Genomic DNA, 17,922 nt, shown 5'->3' with positions numbered 1-17,922 from the left:
AAAAGGTACGTCCTTGTAGTGACCCCATATAGACGTCAGTGAAACGTCAATTTTGTGACAAAGAAAGTACGTCCTGATAGTGACCCCAAATAGACGTCAGTGAAACGTCAATTTTGTGACAAAGAAAGTACGTCCTGATAGTGTCCCCAAATAGACGTCAGTAAAACGTCAAATTTGTGACTAAAAAGGTACGTCCTGATAGTGACCCCAAATAGACGTCAGTGAAACGTCAATTTTGTGTCCAAAATGGTACGTCCTAATAATGACCTTAAATAGACGTCAGTGAAACGTCTACTCTCGACGAATAGAGTACTGACCTTGTTATGACCTATAAATGACGTCAATTGTGCGTCACTGACGTCAGTTTGCTACCTGGGAAAGGAATAACGACCTTATGGCCTCTCATTAAAACCCCTTTTTCAAGCGATAGCTGAAATCTACATTGATGGTACGGCTTAATCTCGTTATCATTAGTTTTGCGAGGCCACCCATTTTGAACGAAATAAACAACCTTTTTGAGAGTCGCATCATTATGCGTCTCCTGCTGCAACCGATTGATAGTTATTGGTAAACAACTGCCCTCCAAAACGAAATGTACATAATTACATATGCAGCGGTGTCCTTCGCTCCCGCGCCCCTCGCGCGTGTTACCGGCTCGTCCGGTAATGACGCCCGAGATAAGAAATCGGCGCAGTTATTCGCACTACGTACATATTCTATTACGTAATTATATGCAGATAAAAATATTGCATACCTTTGCAGTCTGTTCGCTGTTATCTCTGGTATTCCTCAGTGCGGACCGAAGATAGATAATAGCGGTTGGTGATCGGTGCGTAGAATGAAAGGTTCCGCACGTGCATATAAATATTGATGATATTTTTTTATACCGAATATTAAACTTGTCGCTTCTTTTTGTATTTGCGCATTTTTTTTTTCTGCTGCATTTAGAGTTCGGGAAGCAAAAGAAATGGGACGTTCGGACCCGTCTGGCTGTATTTGTGATAAAATAGCACCGAGGCCTTGGGGTGACGCATCACAAGTGAGAATTAGTTTAGCATTAGGATTATAATGCGCAAGGACTTGATCTGATGCTAACATAGTCTTTATCTCCGTGAAGGCCTTTTCATGCTCTGATTTCCACTCCCACTTTACATCCTTTTTTAAAAGATGTATAGGGGACTTAAGATGGTAGAAGCCCTAGGCACAAAGTTCCTATAGTAATTGATCAATCCCAGGAATGATTGCAGTTGATTTATGTTTTTAGGAACCGGTGCCTCGACTATTGCTTTGACCTTAGATTTAGATTTGCTTATACCATCTTTGTTAATAACGTGGCCTAGGTACGTTATTTCATTCTGGAAAAAAGAACACTTTTCCTTCTGAAGCGTCAGCCCCGCATCTCTAAAACGCTGTAGTACCTGGTGCAGGCGCGCGACGTGCTCCTCCCTACTCCGGCCCGTGATGAGCACGTCATCCAGGAAGCACAATACTCCCTCTAAATCGGCAAGAATATTATTTAGAGCACGTTGGAAGACCGCTGGGGCGCTTGACAACCCAAAAATTAAACGCCGATATTTGAACAACCCCCGATTTGTGTTGATACATGTAATATTATCGGGGTCGTCAATTTCAAACTGATTATAAGCCATTGACATATCCAGTTTTGTAAATTCAACCCCTCCGTGCAATTTAGAGAAAAGTTCTTCGATAGTCGGCAGGGGGTATTTCTCAATCAATAATTGTTTATTTATTGTTTGAGAGTAGTCTGCACAGATCCTAACTGACCCGTCGCGTTTAAGCACTGGCACGATGGGCGATGCGTAGTCAGAATATTCGATCTGCTCTAGAATACCTAGCCGTACTAAACGTTTAATTTCACTATCGACCTTATCTTTCAGAGCGAATGCCACGGGCCGGGCTTTGTAAAAAACTGGTTTAGCGTCGGCCTTAAGCGTTAATTTTATTTTATATTTTTTGAATCGACCTAGTTTGTCCGAAAATAATTCTGGATAACGAGCCATCAAATCGCTCACATCGTCGGTTTCGGACTCTGTGCAGCTGAGCGCAGTGAGCTCCAACTTGAATTTGGAGATGAAGTTTCTCCCAAGGATCACCGGACCCCCTTGAGGAATGACGTGTACATCGAGAATAATAGTCTTGCCCAAATACACGACCGGTAATTTGGCAAAACCTATACTTAGGATCGGAATACCATTATAACCCGCAAACCTCTTGTTACTAGGGGATAACGGCACTTCTTTAAACAGAGACTCGTAAGTTTTTTGTGATATGGCGGTTATGGGGGAGCCGGTATCTATTTCACATTCTACAGATAACCCGTTGATAATAACTGTTTCTATCATAGGTTCACCCCTAACTGAACGTATATTAAAAACTTACCATCATCATCCTCGCTCACCTCCTCTGACTCAACGTATTTGAGGTTACACATCTTACGTAAGTGACCCTTCTTTTTACACTTTTTGCACTTGTAATTTACATAACGACAGTTCTCCGTTTTATGACTACTTAGACCGCATACAGAACATTTATTCCCGCGGCCCGCTGTAGTCTCGCCGATCTTCAACACGCTCTCAGCGCCGGGCACCACCGCCGTCGCGGTCGGAGCCAAGGTCGCGCTGGCTGCGGCGCGGGCGCACCGCACACTTTCAGCTATGTCTATTGCTTTCGCTAGGGTGAGTTCGCCAAGCTCCTTCGAAAACAATTTTTCGCGCTCTTTACCAGACTGCATGCCCATGATAAATCTGTCCAGAAGTGCCTCCTCAATGTTCTTGAACTGGCAATGCGCCGCGAGCCCGCGCAGCCGCGCGGCCCACTGCGCTGAAGTTTCGCCTACCTTCTGCACTGCAGAATGAAAGTGATAACGCTCCGCAAAAACACAGCGCTTTGGAGTAAAATGCGCATCCAATAACTGTACCACTTCACAGTAACTTTTGTTTTTAAGAACACCGGGCAGAGCAAGGTTACTTGCTAATTGATAGGTGCTTTCGGTAAGTGCACTTAACAAGATGGCGCGCCTTCTCACACCCGATTTATCGCTTGCATCGTCGATGTTGTTTGCGATGAACCACTGTTCAAGCCTATTTTTGTACGTAAGCCACTCTTGTTGTTCATGGTTAAAACTTGAAAATAAGCCGACCGAGTTTGAAGTTGCCATGATAACAGGGATGATTTCGATGTTGAAAGTTAAAATTTCAAACCAAAAAAATTTGTAAATTAAAAAAAATTTTTTTTCAACTGCAAAATTGTGTGTTGATGAGCACACTCAAAACCCCTGAAATGTGTTTTTTTTTTTAATCTTCTTTTCCTCAAGATATTTGCCGATTAGTAACAATTTGATTTTCCTATTATTTAACGATCGGGGTTTTCCCACACCGAGATCAGATTCAGGTCAAATTTTATCTCTTTTATCTCCAGTCGGTTGCTCAAAAATAAGATCTTGTAAATCGAACTATTTATAAGTTAGTGTAGTGGAGTATTTTTCCTGCTATAGTTTTTTAAAATCGGTAACATGTTTGAGCCTAGAGCTCACGGAAATTATAACTATTGATCTATGACCCTCAACCTATAGTATTTTAACTCAAAATTTTAATTTTTTTAATAGTGATCTCCTGTTTGTATATTGGATAATTTTTTTTATTGAGTGATGAAATAATGAGCGTATTTGCATTTTTTACGTACAAATAATTCTTAAAAAATTTAATTACTCGTATATGTGTTAGCGCTAAGTGATTTGGAGGAACTATAGCTTTTGATAGTTAAATAAAACGTAATAAAATAACTTAAACAGTAATAAATATTTATTGTAAACTTAAAATAAACAAAACATTAATTTCCTTATTAACTAAATTTCTTTAATTTTGAGATTCATTAAGTATGTGTCTTGGTCCGTAAAATGTGAACGTAGTTCTAAGAATATTTCACTCTTAGATCGAATAGTACTTATAAAGTTGAGTAAAACATAATTTAGAAAAATATATTGGATTTTAGACGAAAAACTGAAATTTCTCTGCATTTTAATACCTAGCACTACTGATGGTATTGATATGGTTCCTGTTTTTACTAGTTGATACAAGCAGTAATCTGCAGCACAAAAAGTTGCAGTTCTTCCTATACCTGCCATTCCGTGGACAACAATTGGGCCTACCGATGATTGTCCGGTAGCCAATACTTCGAAGAAAAATTCTTGGTGCTGCTTATTGACCACTAACAAGAAGTCAAGAAACGATTTTACATCAGGAGCTCCGTTTTCGGGCCAATCTAAAAACTTGAAACAATATATCATTCTTTTCTCTCCAGTCTGAATGTGAGTGAGACTTGAAATTGTCTTGGTGAAGTAATAATTCAAATAGATATGTTCTTCCTTGAATATGAAGTCTTTCAAGACACAGGTCGGCTGTGATGCTTCTCCAGGGCTGGTCAGTTGGACGATAATGCGAGAGTTTTGTTGCCAGACCATGGAATATAATCTGTTCAAGGTGGATCTAATCGGCTGCTCAGTTGCTATAAATTTGTTTTCTGCTTTGAATCCATCTATAAAGTTAGCGTTGATGTAATCTGATCCATCGTTATTTTTTGCTAAGACCACACGAGTAATGTCCCAACATGGAAAGTATGAAAACCGATTTTTGTTCTTGTTTTCAGGCTTATGAAAGTTTTCACAGGTGCCAGTTATCGGTATTGCAATAATTTTTTGAATGCTCTTGAAAGATTAAATCGACGAAATCTGGATGGTAAGCTCGTTGCACGAATTCAGCAGCTCCAACAATTGTTGATAGATTAAAATCCATAGCAAAAAATGAACTCTTCACTTGGTGAAACGTAAAAGTGTGACTACAACGATTGGTTTCGTAAGACTAAAAATAAATCAGCGATCATTAGCGCTTTATAGGGTCCCTTATCATAAAGTGTTCAACTTGTGAGCTTATGTAGTGAAGATATTGTTGGATTTCTAAGAATTAAACATACAACAACGTTATCATTTAACAGTTAGTTGTCTCCTACCGTTTATTTTATAATGATTAATATTATAATAATAATTAGTTATTAATTTTTACCCATTTATGATTTTCAAATGACGTCAAATCATAAAAAAGTGCGCCATTTGTTGAAAATATATTTTAAATTGGGTTAATACATCACATAGTCCATCATTCGTCATCTGTGATTGTATTTATATATACTGAGGAAAAAAAAAATGTATAAATGACCGTTAATGACAAACAACTCTTTAGTTCGCACTGTGATTTGGTGAAATTCACACATATCAATCGAGCGCTCTCAACAAAAATGAGTTGCGACAAGTCAAAAGCTTTGACCCGTAAAGACTTCATCAGATTAGTCGGTGGTGTAAACTCTATCGAATATCTTTATCAAGAATACCAAAAAATAAAGAATATTAAAACAGAAGGAACGTTTCGCGCCTGTATAACTGCTGCTAACTTTGAAGATAAAAGATGTGGAGAAAGGCTGTGCTTCGACCACAACCGCGTGGTCCTTTCAAAAGAAAAAGGAGTCACCAATTTCATAAACGCATCTTACATCAACGGGTTTCAACAATCAAAGACGTACATTGCTACTATAACGCCATATTCAGAAGCAACAATCTGTAAGTTTTGGAGAATGGTTTGGAAACATCAATCTGAAATCATTGTAATGCTCAATGCACCTGTTCATTATACGGAGGGAATTTATTACTGGAACCCAAAAGAAGGAGGTACGTTTCATTGCGAAAAGTTCAGGATTGAGACTCTTAAAGTTCAGATGATTTTCCAGGAAATCCAACTCACAAAACTTTGTGTCACACACGAAAACGGAGGTGAATTGTTCGTCAACCACTTTTTATTTAATTGGCAGAATAAGTATATCTCACCCCCAGAATATGAGTTTCTTCACTTAGTGAAGATGGTACGATTATACAATAAATTTGCAGTGAAGCAAGATTCTCATACCAAAAGTCCTATGGTGGTCCATTGTAGTGATGGAACGGGACGAACAATGGCTTTCTGCGCCATAGACATAGAAATTTCAAGTTTTATAAAAACAAGAAGAGTTGATTTATATTCTACTCTATCGGAACTGAAAAAAAACAGATTTGACAGCTTTGATAGCTTGGAGGATGTAAATTACTTAAGTTTTATTCACTTGGTTTTGTGTTGTTATTTTAAAACTTATCCCTTAGAATAAAATAAGTGTTTTCTATTTTTTAACAAATCTCAAGTAAATTTTTTATGTATATATCATAGTATTAACTTTTTTCTAGAATAAATTTAGTCATAGATAAGTTAGTATAAGATTTATGTGATTTCTAGTGAGATTGTAATTTATAAGTAAACCAAAGATACCAAAGTTATGTAATAAGAATTTTGTAAAATTTTTTTAAAATGTCTAATAAAATCAAGGATTTAATATGCAACCCTGTTTCTATTTTTTCAAAGACCTAAGCCATTGAACAAGCTTTTGGAAGTCAAATTAAAAGTCTTAGTTAAAGTAATAACTTTATTATTGAAATAACAAGTGCAGTAGAAGAGATTTAAAAACATACAGAATCAGCTTTATACTTACAACTATTTTGCTTTACAATCACCAAACACTTAAATCTATAATTGACACAAGAGGTACAATACTTAATCACTGTCATCACTACAATATACTTTAGAAATTGTAGTATCGGCTCCAAAGCTTCCAAGAATACTCATCATTTTTTTATCATTCATATCATACGCTATATGATAAGCCGTCATCTCAGTGCAATTTACAGCATTCAAGTCGATTGCGGGGTGTTCACACAACCACGTAACAAGTTCGTAGCTTTCACTATAAACAGCCTGGTGAAGAACCGAATTACCAGTTCGATTCTTGGCGTTGATATTAGCGCCCAAACTTAAAAGTTTTTCCATAAGATCTATTGCAAGTTGCCCTGTATGGAGGTAGGCGACGATATGAACACATTGCTGTCCACTGTAGTTATTTTCTTGCAGAAGAATTTTGTTTGAGGGCATTATAAACTGACTTACTCGTTCCAAAAGTATAATAGAGCCTTCAGCAGCAATTTCATGGAATATATTAGTGCCAGTTGACGATACTTTTCTAAAAATATTTGCAATAGTAGCAGGATCCATTTTTTAGAAGAAAGTTATAGGTCTTAAACAAAAGAAAGACAAGACTGAAGTACTGAAAACTGTTACATAATTTTCTTTTTATATGACCCTTATCTGGTAGTGAGATCGGCTTAACAATGAAAAGTTCAGAATTTAGGCCATCTTTGATCTATTCTTTGCCTAAGAATGGCAATACAATATGAGTATTCTTTTCATTTGGTTGCTAAGCTGATAGTTTGAAATAAAACGAGGGGTATGCGCATCATTTTATTTCACAAAAATTACAGTGTCAATTCCTTTAATAATTTTAATCAATTACGATTACATTTTAACAACGATTATATTACTTTTATATAAAATATTAGCTCATAATTAGTGCAAATGTGCAAAATACATCAGTCAAGACTCACAAAAAAGTTGTTTCACCTCTGGATACATGTCAAACAGCCGCAAAAACTCATATAGCACAGTGTAAATAAATACATATTGTTCTACAGCGAAAACACTTGAACGTCTTTGTTTTCGTACTTGCATTACTATTTCGGGTACTGAGATTTTTCCGGTTTTTGCTAATTGAGTTATACATAAGTTTGTAGCACAAAACGATCCTGTTCTTCCAATCCCAGCACTACAGTGAACAATAACAGGTCCAGTGGGTGCATTTGTTGCTTTTCTTAAAATCTTCTGATGCTCTTCAGTCATATCTATAATGAGCTTCATCAATGATTCGCATTTAGGAGGTACTTTTTGATCTGGCCAGTCTAAGTACTGATAATGCATAATCAGCCTGCTTTCCTCGGTGGTGCAATTAAAAACTTCAAATATCGTTGTGATGTAATCCGAACTTTGTGTGACATCTACTATTTTGATTGACAGCTCACCTGCTTGAAACTTCACTTGTGGGTTGTCCGCGTTCCAGTATTTAGCACATTTTTCTTCTCCGGCAACTTGAAATTTTGTCAGCATGATAATTATACGGGAGTTTTGCTCCCATGCCATTTGCCAAAACTGATCAATTGTTTCTTTTAGAGGCCCCTGTGTTGCTATTATAAACTTCCTCGATGTTTCATAATGGTCCACGAAATTGGCGTGAATGTAGTCAGTATCACAGTTCTTTTGAGTTATCTTCACACGTGAAGCGTCCCAGCAGATGATGTCAGGATAACGATTTTTCTTTTCGTTTTCTTGCTTCGAAAAGTGCTCAAACGATCCAATCTGCGGCTGTGACGTGATGAGGTAATGCTCGAATCGGATTGTGTTTAAATAACCAGCTTGATATCTTTTTCTTCTAAATTCTTCTTCACTCAGTGTAGTTAATTTTTGGGAAAACATAATTAATTTTAAATTCATTTTAAATATTCGAACAATGCGACTACGTACTGAAGTGTTGGGGATGACAATAGACAAGTATTTATCAGCTTTCGTTTATATCACTTTGAATCACAGGATGTTACCTCCCACAGGATGATATTTCCTACCCGTGAATCATTAAAAAATGCCTAATAAATTTATTTAGTGATAATCTTTTGTCTATTCAAAGTTGAACCCTCTACTCGGATCATCAGTAACAAAACTATAAAACTTGTTTATCTTAACATAGGTCCTGATTTATTGGTAATATAGTTATGACTGCATTTTTGTCGAGAGCAATTAGCAATTACAATATTCATGTTATTTCTCAATCAGGAGTACTCATTCTGATTCACAGTTACGAGTTGGTTTCCCTCAGTTTTCATTGATAAGAACTTTGGGTACTGGCTAACCAAAGGACATCCGTTTTCTGCCCACGCAAAATTTAAACAGTCATCGACTCTACAAGTGTCAATTTAAATACAGATTTGTGTAAAAGTTATTAAAACTATCAAATAAAATGTAAAAAATTTTAATCAATTAAGACTTACATTCTATTTACAAGTACGATATTACTTCTAAGTACAATATTGGACCAGTTTTTATTTCAGAGTCACACTTCATAATTTAATTACTTTATAAACTTTATGAAATAATTAATACAAACGTGTAAAGTACATCAGTCAAGGCTCACAAAAGAATTGTCTCATTTCAGCGGACGTATCAAATAACTGCAAAAACTCATGTAACACAGTGTAAATAAATACATATTGTTCTACAGCTATAACACTTAAACACCGCTGTTCGCGTATCTGCATTACAATTTTCGGTACTGAGACTTCTTTAGTCTTTGCTAGTTGATAGATACAAGAGTCTATAGCGCAAAAAGTTCCTGTTCTTCCGACTCCAGCACTACAGTGAACAATAATAGGTCCAGGTGTTAGTCTATTCACTTCGTTGATTAAAGTGCTCCGATATTGGTCATTTACATCCCAAATAAGGTTTGTAAACGATTTGGTGTTGGTAGGTGCTCCATACTCTGGCCAATCTACATATTGATAATGTAGTATCAGTCTGCTTTCTTCGGTAGTGGAATTGAAAACTTCAAATAGTGACCTAGTGTATCCTGAATTGTTTTTGGTCTCTTTCAATGTTTTGATTGAAAACTCATTGGTTACAAAAATATTTTGTTTGCTACCAAATGCAGTCCAGTATTGAGCACATTTTTCTTTCCCATTTTCTTGGAGTTTCGTTAGCATGACAATAATCCGAGAATTCTGCTCCCAGACCATCTGCCAAAATTGATTAACTGTTTCTTTCAGAGGTCCCTGAGTCGCCACATACTTGTTTGGTCTTCCACAATGATCAACATAATTAGCATGTATGTAGTCAGTATCAGCTTCTTTAGGCGTAATCCTCACTCGAGATCTGTCCAAGCAGGCGACGTCGAAGTAACGGTTTTTTTTTTTAATTTTTTGCCCTTGAAAAGTACTCAAACGATCCAATTATTCGCTGTGATACGATGTAATTATGCTCCGACTTGACAGCTTCTAAGTAATTGTTTTGATTTCTTCTGCTTCTAAATTCGTGCTTCACTCACTGCAGCTAATTTTTGGTCACTCACTTTGAGTTGTAAATGCATTTTTAATTTTTTAATAATGCGACTGTACGTAATGAAGTCTCGAGGATGACTTTAGATAAGTATCTATCAACTGGCGCTTATATTCAATTAAAGTCAAGGGATGACACTCCCGTTCCGTGAATTACTGCTGATAAGCTCATTTAATGGAATAATTAAGTGATAACCTATCTTTTATATGTATTGTGAACTCCAAGTCCGGATCATCAATAACAAAACCATAAAACTTGTTTATTTTAAATGACACTTATCGCAGAAAGCACAGATTTCTTGGAAATACACTTGAGTTAAGATTATGTAAACTTTATTTAAATTATACTTACATTTTAATAGCAATTAGAATATTGCTCTTAATTACAACACTGGCTCATAGTTCATAAGAAAAGTAGCTCATTTATATCTCATAATTACTTTAAACTCAAACATACACTGTGTCCAATTCATAACTTTAATCACACATATCGTGGTGGTTAGTTTCCAAATGCACCGAGAGATGGCGCTGTCACCTGCTCAAACTAGCTAACGACTGTTTGCCTTAGAACATCAAGCGTGTATTTTTATATCTTGTTTGTGAGACTTGTTTGGGAGATAATTATAGTTGTTTAAAGTTCAAACGGCTTTAATTTCGAAAAGGACCCTTGGTACAACCTTGTTCATGGTCCTTCGAACCGGATACGGTGTTTGTAGTGCAGTGCGTGTGAGCAGAGCTACTCTTCGCATCGACCCATAGTAGCAGTGGATTGCTGTTCGGAGGGATCGATTTGGCTGGCAGAGCGACGGTGGCGCCATCTAGCGAGAGCCAAGCTGAATACACTAGGAGGTGTGTTGCCAGGAGAGGAGGACAGCGGAGAGGGGCGTAAGCAGCGCGTCACAACAGATCAAGGTGGAAAGTTGATTTAAGTGAAAAGTGCAAACCGTGAGTACATTTATATTATTGAGTACGCGAAATTCAACCTTATTTCAAAGAAGTTCAAAACTTTAAAGATCAGTGGAAGTTCATCAAGAAAGTTAGACATTTTCAACCTTATAACTAAGGAGTGCTGGACTTGGTGCAGATTTAGAATAAAAATTAACTTGTAATATTTAGCTTCATTAGTTTAAGGACTTAGAATATTTAGTAAAAAAACGAAGGTACGGGGAATCCATGTCGGATTTAGGCCGATATTTTAAACACTTGTAATTTTTTACAAATTTTACTTCGAGAAGAATTTGAATTTTCTAAGTGTCAAGTTTACACTTGTGTTAAATTAATTTAGTTTGTGCATGAAATAGTTCTTGTAATTATAATTTAGAAACGTTGGAGATTTTATAGATTTATTTAGTTTGTTTCAACATGGAATCTTTGGTAAATTTTCAAATTGATTTGTCAACTCGTATAACTAAGGCGAGAAGTAATTTTAAAAAGTCCCCTAAGGAGCGTATAACTGAATATTATGTTGAAAGTAAGCTCGAGGCATTGGAACAGCTGTGGAATGATTTTAGGCAGGGTCATAAAGAGCTACTGCATACAGCTGATGCTTCGTTACTAAGTACTTTGAAGTATACAACCGACGATATGTATGAATCAACAGAAGATCAGTATATGACATACAAGTGTGATTTGAAATGCATTTTAACTAAGTTCCAGTCTAATGTAAGTAAGATAAATGTGAGTGCAAATGAAAATGTAAATAAAAGGTCTTCTTTGGTCAAATTACCTAAGATTAGCATTCCCACATTTTCAGGGAAATATACAGAGTGGCCCACTTTTCGGGATTTGTTTGTGTCATTGATACACAATAACACGGAGTTAGATAATGTACAAAGGCTGCAATATCTTAAGGGTTATTTGGCCGGGGAAGCTGAGCAATTGATTCGGCACACACCTGTGTCGGACGCAAATTACGCGCAATGTTGGAAACAATTGGAGGAACGCTATAGCAATAAAAAATATATTTCGAATTGCATTTTGAAACGTCTGCTTAGTCAACGGAATATTACGACTGAGTCAGCAGGTTGCTTAAAAGAGTTGATGGGACACGTCTTCCGATTGTTTGAACGCATTACAAAATTTGGGTATAGATGTATCGTCTTGGGACCTAATTGTGATTCATTTACTTTCACTAAAATTGGATGCCGAATCCAGAAAACAGTGGGAGCTGAATGTTGCAACTAATGTGTCGGCGGATGCGTTGCCGACGTTTAAAGAATTTCAAACGTTTTTAACTAATAGATATCGAGCTTTGGAATTCATTGAACCGAAAAATGTATACAAGGCAACACCATTCAGTTCAAAGGCTACCAATAATAAAGGTCACACAAAGGTCTTGCATGCGACCACCATAGTAAAATTAAGTTGTGAATTTTGTGGTGAGGACCATAAATTATGCTTTTGTAAGAAATTTGCTAACCAGGAATATGAGAAGAGGCACGAGTTCGTAACCAATAATAGAATTTGTTATAACTGCTTAGGTAGTAATCACGGTGTTAGATTTTGCCAAAAAGCCACCAGTTGCAGAGTATGTCAGAAAAAACACCATTCCTTACTTCATCCAAAGGGTGTTCCAACGGGTAATTCAGGTAGTTCAGATCAATCAGTTGGAAGGGCAACTAACGGGCCCTCAGATGGAGGCTCCATTCAGGCTTCAGAGGAGACTACGCCGGTAGTGACTTGTTTTGCGAAAGGTCAGGTAAAAAATCGAGTTTTGTTACCCACGGCAATCGTGAACGTTGAGTCCAAAACAGGTCAGTATCGGCCATTCAGAGCTTTGTTAGATCAGTGTTCACAGGCCTCTTTTGTAACAGAGGCCACAGTTCAAGGGTTGGGATTGCAGAAAACATCTGCCAACCCTACAATTTCGGGATTAGGAGATGATCCAAGGTCAGTTAGGTCAAAAGCAACCGTAACTTTAAAACTCCAGTCATTAACGGATCCGAACTTTAAAATAGAGGTAAAGTGTTTTGTTTTGACAAAAATTACCTCTTTACTTCCCGAGAGGCAAGTGTCGGTTCCGGATTGGGTACAATTAAAAGACTTGTGTTTGGCGGATAAAAACTTTGATACGCCCAATAAAATAGACCTTTTACTGAGTGCAGAAGTTTATAGCCAGATTTTGAGGGAAGGTTTATTGAAAGGACCAGCCGGGTCCCCAGTAGCTCAGTGTACTGCCTTTGGCTGGATAGTGTCTGGAACAGTGCGCGCCGCGGGAGTAGATAATCAAATATCCGTTTTCCATACACAGGTGGAGGACAATGAAATAATAAAAAGATTTTGGGAATTGGAAAATGAGCCTTTATTAAGTTCACAGATTTTAACAAAAGAAGAACAGAGGTGTGAAGACTTGTTCTCAGCCACGACGCGTAGAGATGAAACTGGAAGGTACGTCGTGAAGTTGCCATTTCGCGATGAGGAGTCGACCTGGAACAATGGGAACTCTCGTGAGATAGCAATAAAAAGGTTAAAAGCATTAGAAAGAAAGTTCACAAAAGATAAGGTACTAAAGGAGAGATATACGGAAGTGATAAATGAATACTTACAGTTAGGTCATATGGTGCCTGTACCAAATCAAGAGATTAGTAAACAAAGATCAGCTTACCTGCCACATCATGCAGTCGTCAGAGAGGATAAGATAACCACAAAGGTCAGGGTGGTATTCGATGCGTCCTGCAAAAATGAAGACGGCGTGTCATTGAATGACAACTTGATGGTTGGGCCTACACTGCAGCCAGACCTGCGACATTTGATCATGAGTTGGAGGAAACATCCAGTATGTTTAATTGCTGACATCGTTAAGATGTACCGAATGGTGAGAGTAGCAGAAGAAGATTGCGATTTTCAACGCATAGTGTGGAGAAGTTCGCCGGAAAATGATATACGGGACTACAAGTTACTTACTGTCACGTTCGGCACAGCTTCAGCGCCTTATTTAGCAGTCAGAAGTTTAAATCAAGTCGCCACAGATCATAAAGAAGAGTACCCAATGGCATCAGAGAAAGTCGCAAGGGAGTTTTATATGGATGATCTGATGACCGGGTGCGAGACCATAGAGGAGGGTACAAGATTATATCAGGAGATGAAGGAACTATTAAAGAAAGGTGGATTCATTCTACAAAAGTGGTCAAGTAACAAAGATGAATTACTACAGATAATAGATGACTCAGGAAATGGAGAAAATAACAAGCAGGACAAAGCTTTAGAATTTAAACAGGACAACATAGTAAAGATATTAGGACTCACCTGGAATAGAAGTCGCGATGAATTTCAATACTCGGTGAAGCTGCCTCCGTTGTCAGCACCTGTAACAAAAAGAAAAATTATATCCGACGTTTCGCGGTTATTCGACCCCCTGGGGTGGATAGCTCCGTGCGTAATAAAAGCTAAGATATTCATTCAGCGATTGTGGATAGCAGGGACAGAATGGGATGAGGAACCACCATCAAGCATCTTAGAAGATTGGTATACTTACCGCAATGAACTGGCTCAACTTACTAACTTCAGTATTCCGCGGTGGATGTTCACAAAGGCAGATGACGTCGTCACCGAATTGCATGGCTTCTCGGACGCATCCAATGTCGCCTATTCTGCGGTTGTTTATTTGCGCGTTATAAACGCAAATTCAGACGTCCATGTCGTCCTAGTTAGCGCTAAAACCAGAGTGTCACCCGTTCGGCAAGTCAGCATTCCACGTTTGGAGCTCTGTGGTGCTGCCCTGCTGACTAAGCTGTTGGTTGAGGTAGCTGGGGTTTTGAATATTCCCAGGGACCGATATAAGAGCTTGGACTGATTCCTCAGTAGTATTAGCATGGCTAAATAAACATCCAAGTAACTGGAAAACGTTCGTAGCGAACCGAATTTCTGAAATCCATTCCAAATTGGAATCCTCGCAATGGTTTCATGTCTCCACGAAGGACAATCCAGCTGATTGTGCTTCGCGAGGAGTTCAGCCATCGGAGCTTGCAGAATTAGGGCTGTGGAAGTTCGGTCCGAAGTTTCTATGGAATAAGGACATAGCATACAACAGGTTAAAGAACAACGAGACCAATCAAGAGCAATCTTTAAGAGTTCACATTGCTACGAGTGAGATCGCAGTGCCGATATTGGACAAATATTCTTCGCTGCAAAGGCTGATTAGAGTGATAGCATTTTGCAGGAGGTTCGTCACGAAAAAAGAAATAATTAATAAAGGTCAAGAGCTTAAGCATTTAAATAAATGGGAACTCGATGAAGCGTTAATGACTTGCATTAAAATAAGTCAGGTTGCTGAATTTGAAGCTGAAATAAAAGAAATACATACATACGGACAGGTCACATCCAAATCGTCCAAACTACTCAGCTTAAACCCTTTCATCGATAAGCAGGGATTACTTAGAGTGAATGGACGAATCACTAACTCACAAGAACCTCAAGGATTTAAGGAACCCATAATCTTGCCACACAGATCACACCTTTCTGATTTGATAGTTGACGACGCTCACAGGAAAACGTTACACGGTGATGCAAAATTGATGCTAAACTTTATCCGATCAGCATACTGGATTATCGGAGTCAATAATCTGGTGAAACATCGTGTGCGCAAATGTGTGATTTGTGTGCGGCACAAGGCTAAACTGCAGAATCAACTTATGGGCACTCTACCGGCCGTTAGAGTTACACCCGCGAGAGCATTTTTAAATAGTGGTGTAGATTATGCGGGGCCCATAATGCTGAGAACCTCTAAAGGCAGAGGTCATAAGGCTTTCAAGGGTTATATAAGTTTATTCGTATGCATGGTTACAAAAGCCGTGCATATTGAAGTGGTGAGCGATCTTACCTCCAGAGGTTTTTTAGAAGCGTTTAAACGCTTCGTTGCTAGACGCGGTCACTGTGCCAACCTGTATAGTGACAACGGAACTAATTTTATAGGCGCTTCAAAGGAGCTCAAAGAGTTGTTCGATGCGGGGAAGTCGACAATGACCAAAGAAGTGGCAGACAGCCTAGCTGTTCGTGGCACTAATTGGCATTTTATCCCTCCCCGCGCACCTAATTTTGGCGGGCTATGGGAAGCAGGCATAAAATCGGTCAAATATCACGTCAAACGCGTAATTGGCGAAGCTACTCTGACATATGAAGAGATGAGCACTCTGCTCAGCCAAATAGAGGCATGTCTGAACTCGCGTCCCTTGTCCATGTTGAGCAATGATCCAACAGAGGCCGTTCCTTTAACCCCAGGTCACTTCTTGGTAGGAGAACCACTTGTGACGATCCCTGAGGCAAATTATGAGAACTGTAATCTAAGTACTTTAAAAAGATGGCAGATCACTCAAGAAATGTTACAGAATTTCTGGAGACGATGGTCGAATGAATATCTTACCCATCTCATGCATCGTTACAAGTGGGCCTTCAAGACCCCTGAACCGGAAATCGGGAACATAGTTTTGGTGAAGGAAGACGATTTACCTCCTAGTAAGTGGCTTTTTGGTAAAATCCTCACTAAATATCCTGGCTCAGATGGATTAACGAGAGTGGTATCTTTGAAATGTAAGAACTCCGTGATAAAACGCCCCACTTCTAAAATTTGTGTATTACCAGTAAGTGAATAAGTGTGCAATGCAATAGTAAGACTATTAGAGAGATAAACCTTTGTCATAGATGTAATAGCTGCTAGTTGTATCTAACAGTGAATATGTAGTTTAATTTAAGCATAGAATAGCTAATGTTACAATGGTAGACAGTCAGAAAGGACATTCGGTCCTTGGTGGGCGGTATGTCCAATTCATAACTTTAATCACACATATCGTGGTGGTTAGTTTCCAAATGCACCGAGAGATGGCGCTGTCACCTGCTCAAACTAGCTAACGACTGTTTGCCTTAGAACATCAAGCGTGTATTTTTATATCTTGTTTGTGAGACTTGTTTGGGAGATAATTATAGTTGTTTAAAGTTCAAACGGCTTTAATTTCGAAAAGGACCCTTGGTACAACCTTGTTCACACTGTAAACTTTATAATCAGTCAAATAAGCTATAAAATATTGAACAGGCAAAACTTACATTCGAGCCCGATCGACTAATTGTTATCAAGATATGCTTTAAGTAATTGATAGGATAATACATAGAGATCTGAGCGGCAAAAGGACCCAAATTTTTGCTGTCGCATTTTTTCGAGGGTATGTGGCAATGACACGATTCCTGTAGCTTCTAATTGGTTGACACACATATCTAACGCACAAAATACATCGGAACTGCCAACACCCTCGATACAATGCACCAGCATAGGGGGAATAAATGTCTTATCAGCTACTTGCTTCTTTAACTTGGCATACATGTGATTAACAAAGTTATAAAACTCTACAAAGGCGTCTGGTTGATGACTAAATTTTTCTCTGGGCCAAGCGGTATATTGATAGTGAAAAATTGGACGGCTCCGCTTGTACTTAGGTCCTGTTTGATTTAAACTTAAGACAATTAAAGTGTAGTAAGGAAAGATTATAATCTTCCAAGTCTTAACCCTAAATTTCTTACTCACTAAAGTATAACGTTCTTTTGGAGACCAATATTGATAGGTGTTATCAATTAACTGGCACGTCATCACTATTATTTGGACTTTGTTGTCCCACACTGCTTGCCAAAACACGTCACGGTCTTTCACATATGGATTTTTTATGCACAAGAATTTTCGGTGGGTATCGTAACTGTCAACGAAGCTCGCTTTCAGGTTTGCTTCATTATTGAGCTTCTCACGACGAAGGTAATGCACCAATGGAAGACAGCCATTCTGCTCCTCTCTTTGCTCCGAAATTATTGAATTAAATTCCTCTTCTATACGAGTCTGTAGATTTGGTTGGTCCATAAAGTGG

General features: G+C 38.2%; 3 protein-coding genes across 3 annotated transcripts; 1 reads left to right on the top strand and 2 right to left on the bottom strand.

Annotated features, from left to right (window-relative positions):
- Positions 1-6,915: 6,915 nt before the first annotated feature.
- On the bottom strand, positions 6,916-8,666 carry LOC133533989 (tyrosine-protein phosphatase non-receptor type 9-like). Its single transcript, XM_061873078.1, has one exon. The coding sequence runs from the start codon at positions 8,469-8,471 to the stop codon at positions 7,521-7,523; it is 951 nt and encodes a 316-aa protein (XP_061729062.1). The 5' UTR covers positions 8,472-8,666; the 3' UTR covers positions 6,916-7,520.
- A 44-nt stretch (positions 8,667-8,710) lies between these two features.
- Positions 8,711-10,830, bottom strand: LOC133533991 (tyrosine-protein phosphatase non-receptor type 1-like). Its single transcript, XM_061873080.1, has one exon. The coding sequence runs from the start codon at positions 9,761-9,763 to the stop codon at positions 9,155-9,157; it is 609 nt and encodes a 202-aa protein (XP_061729064.1). The 5' UTR covers positions 9,764-10,830; the 3' UTR covers positions 8,711-9,154.
- A 2,130-nt stretch (positions 10,831-12,960) lies between these two features.
- LOC133533965 (uncharacterized) lies at positions 12,961-14,873 on the top strand. Its single transcript, XM_061873055.1, has 2 exons — positions 12,961-12,970; positions 13,186-14,873. Exons 1-2 carry the CDS (start codon positions 12,961-12,963, stop codon positions 14,871-14,873), a joined length of 1,698 nt encoding a protein of 565 aa, XP_061729039.1.
- Positions 14,874-17,922: the final 3,049 nt, after the last annotated feature.

This window comes from Cydia pomonella, unplaced genomic scaffold (assembly GCF_033807575.1).
Source record: "Cydia pomonella isolate Wapato2018A unplaced genomic scaffold, ilCydPomo1 PGA_scaffold_30, whole genome shotgun sequence".
NCBI lineage: Eukaryota > Metazoa > Arthropoda > Insecta > Lepidoptera > Tortricidae > Cydia > Cydia pomonella.
The sequence above is the reverse complement of the archived record's forward strand: the minus strand, read 5'-3'. Positions and strand labels throughout refer to the sequence as shown.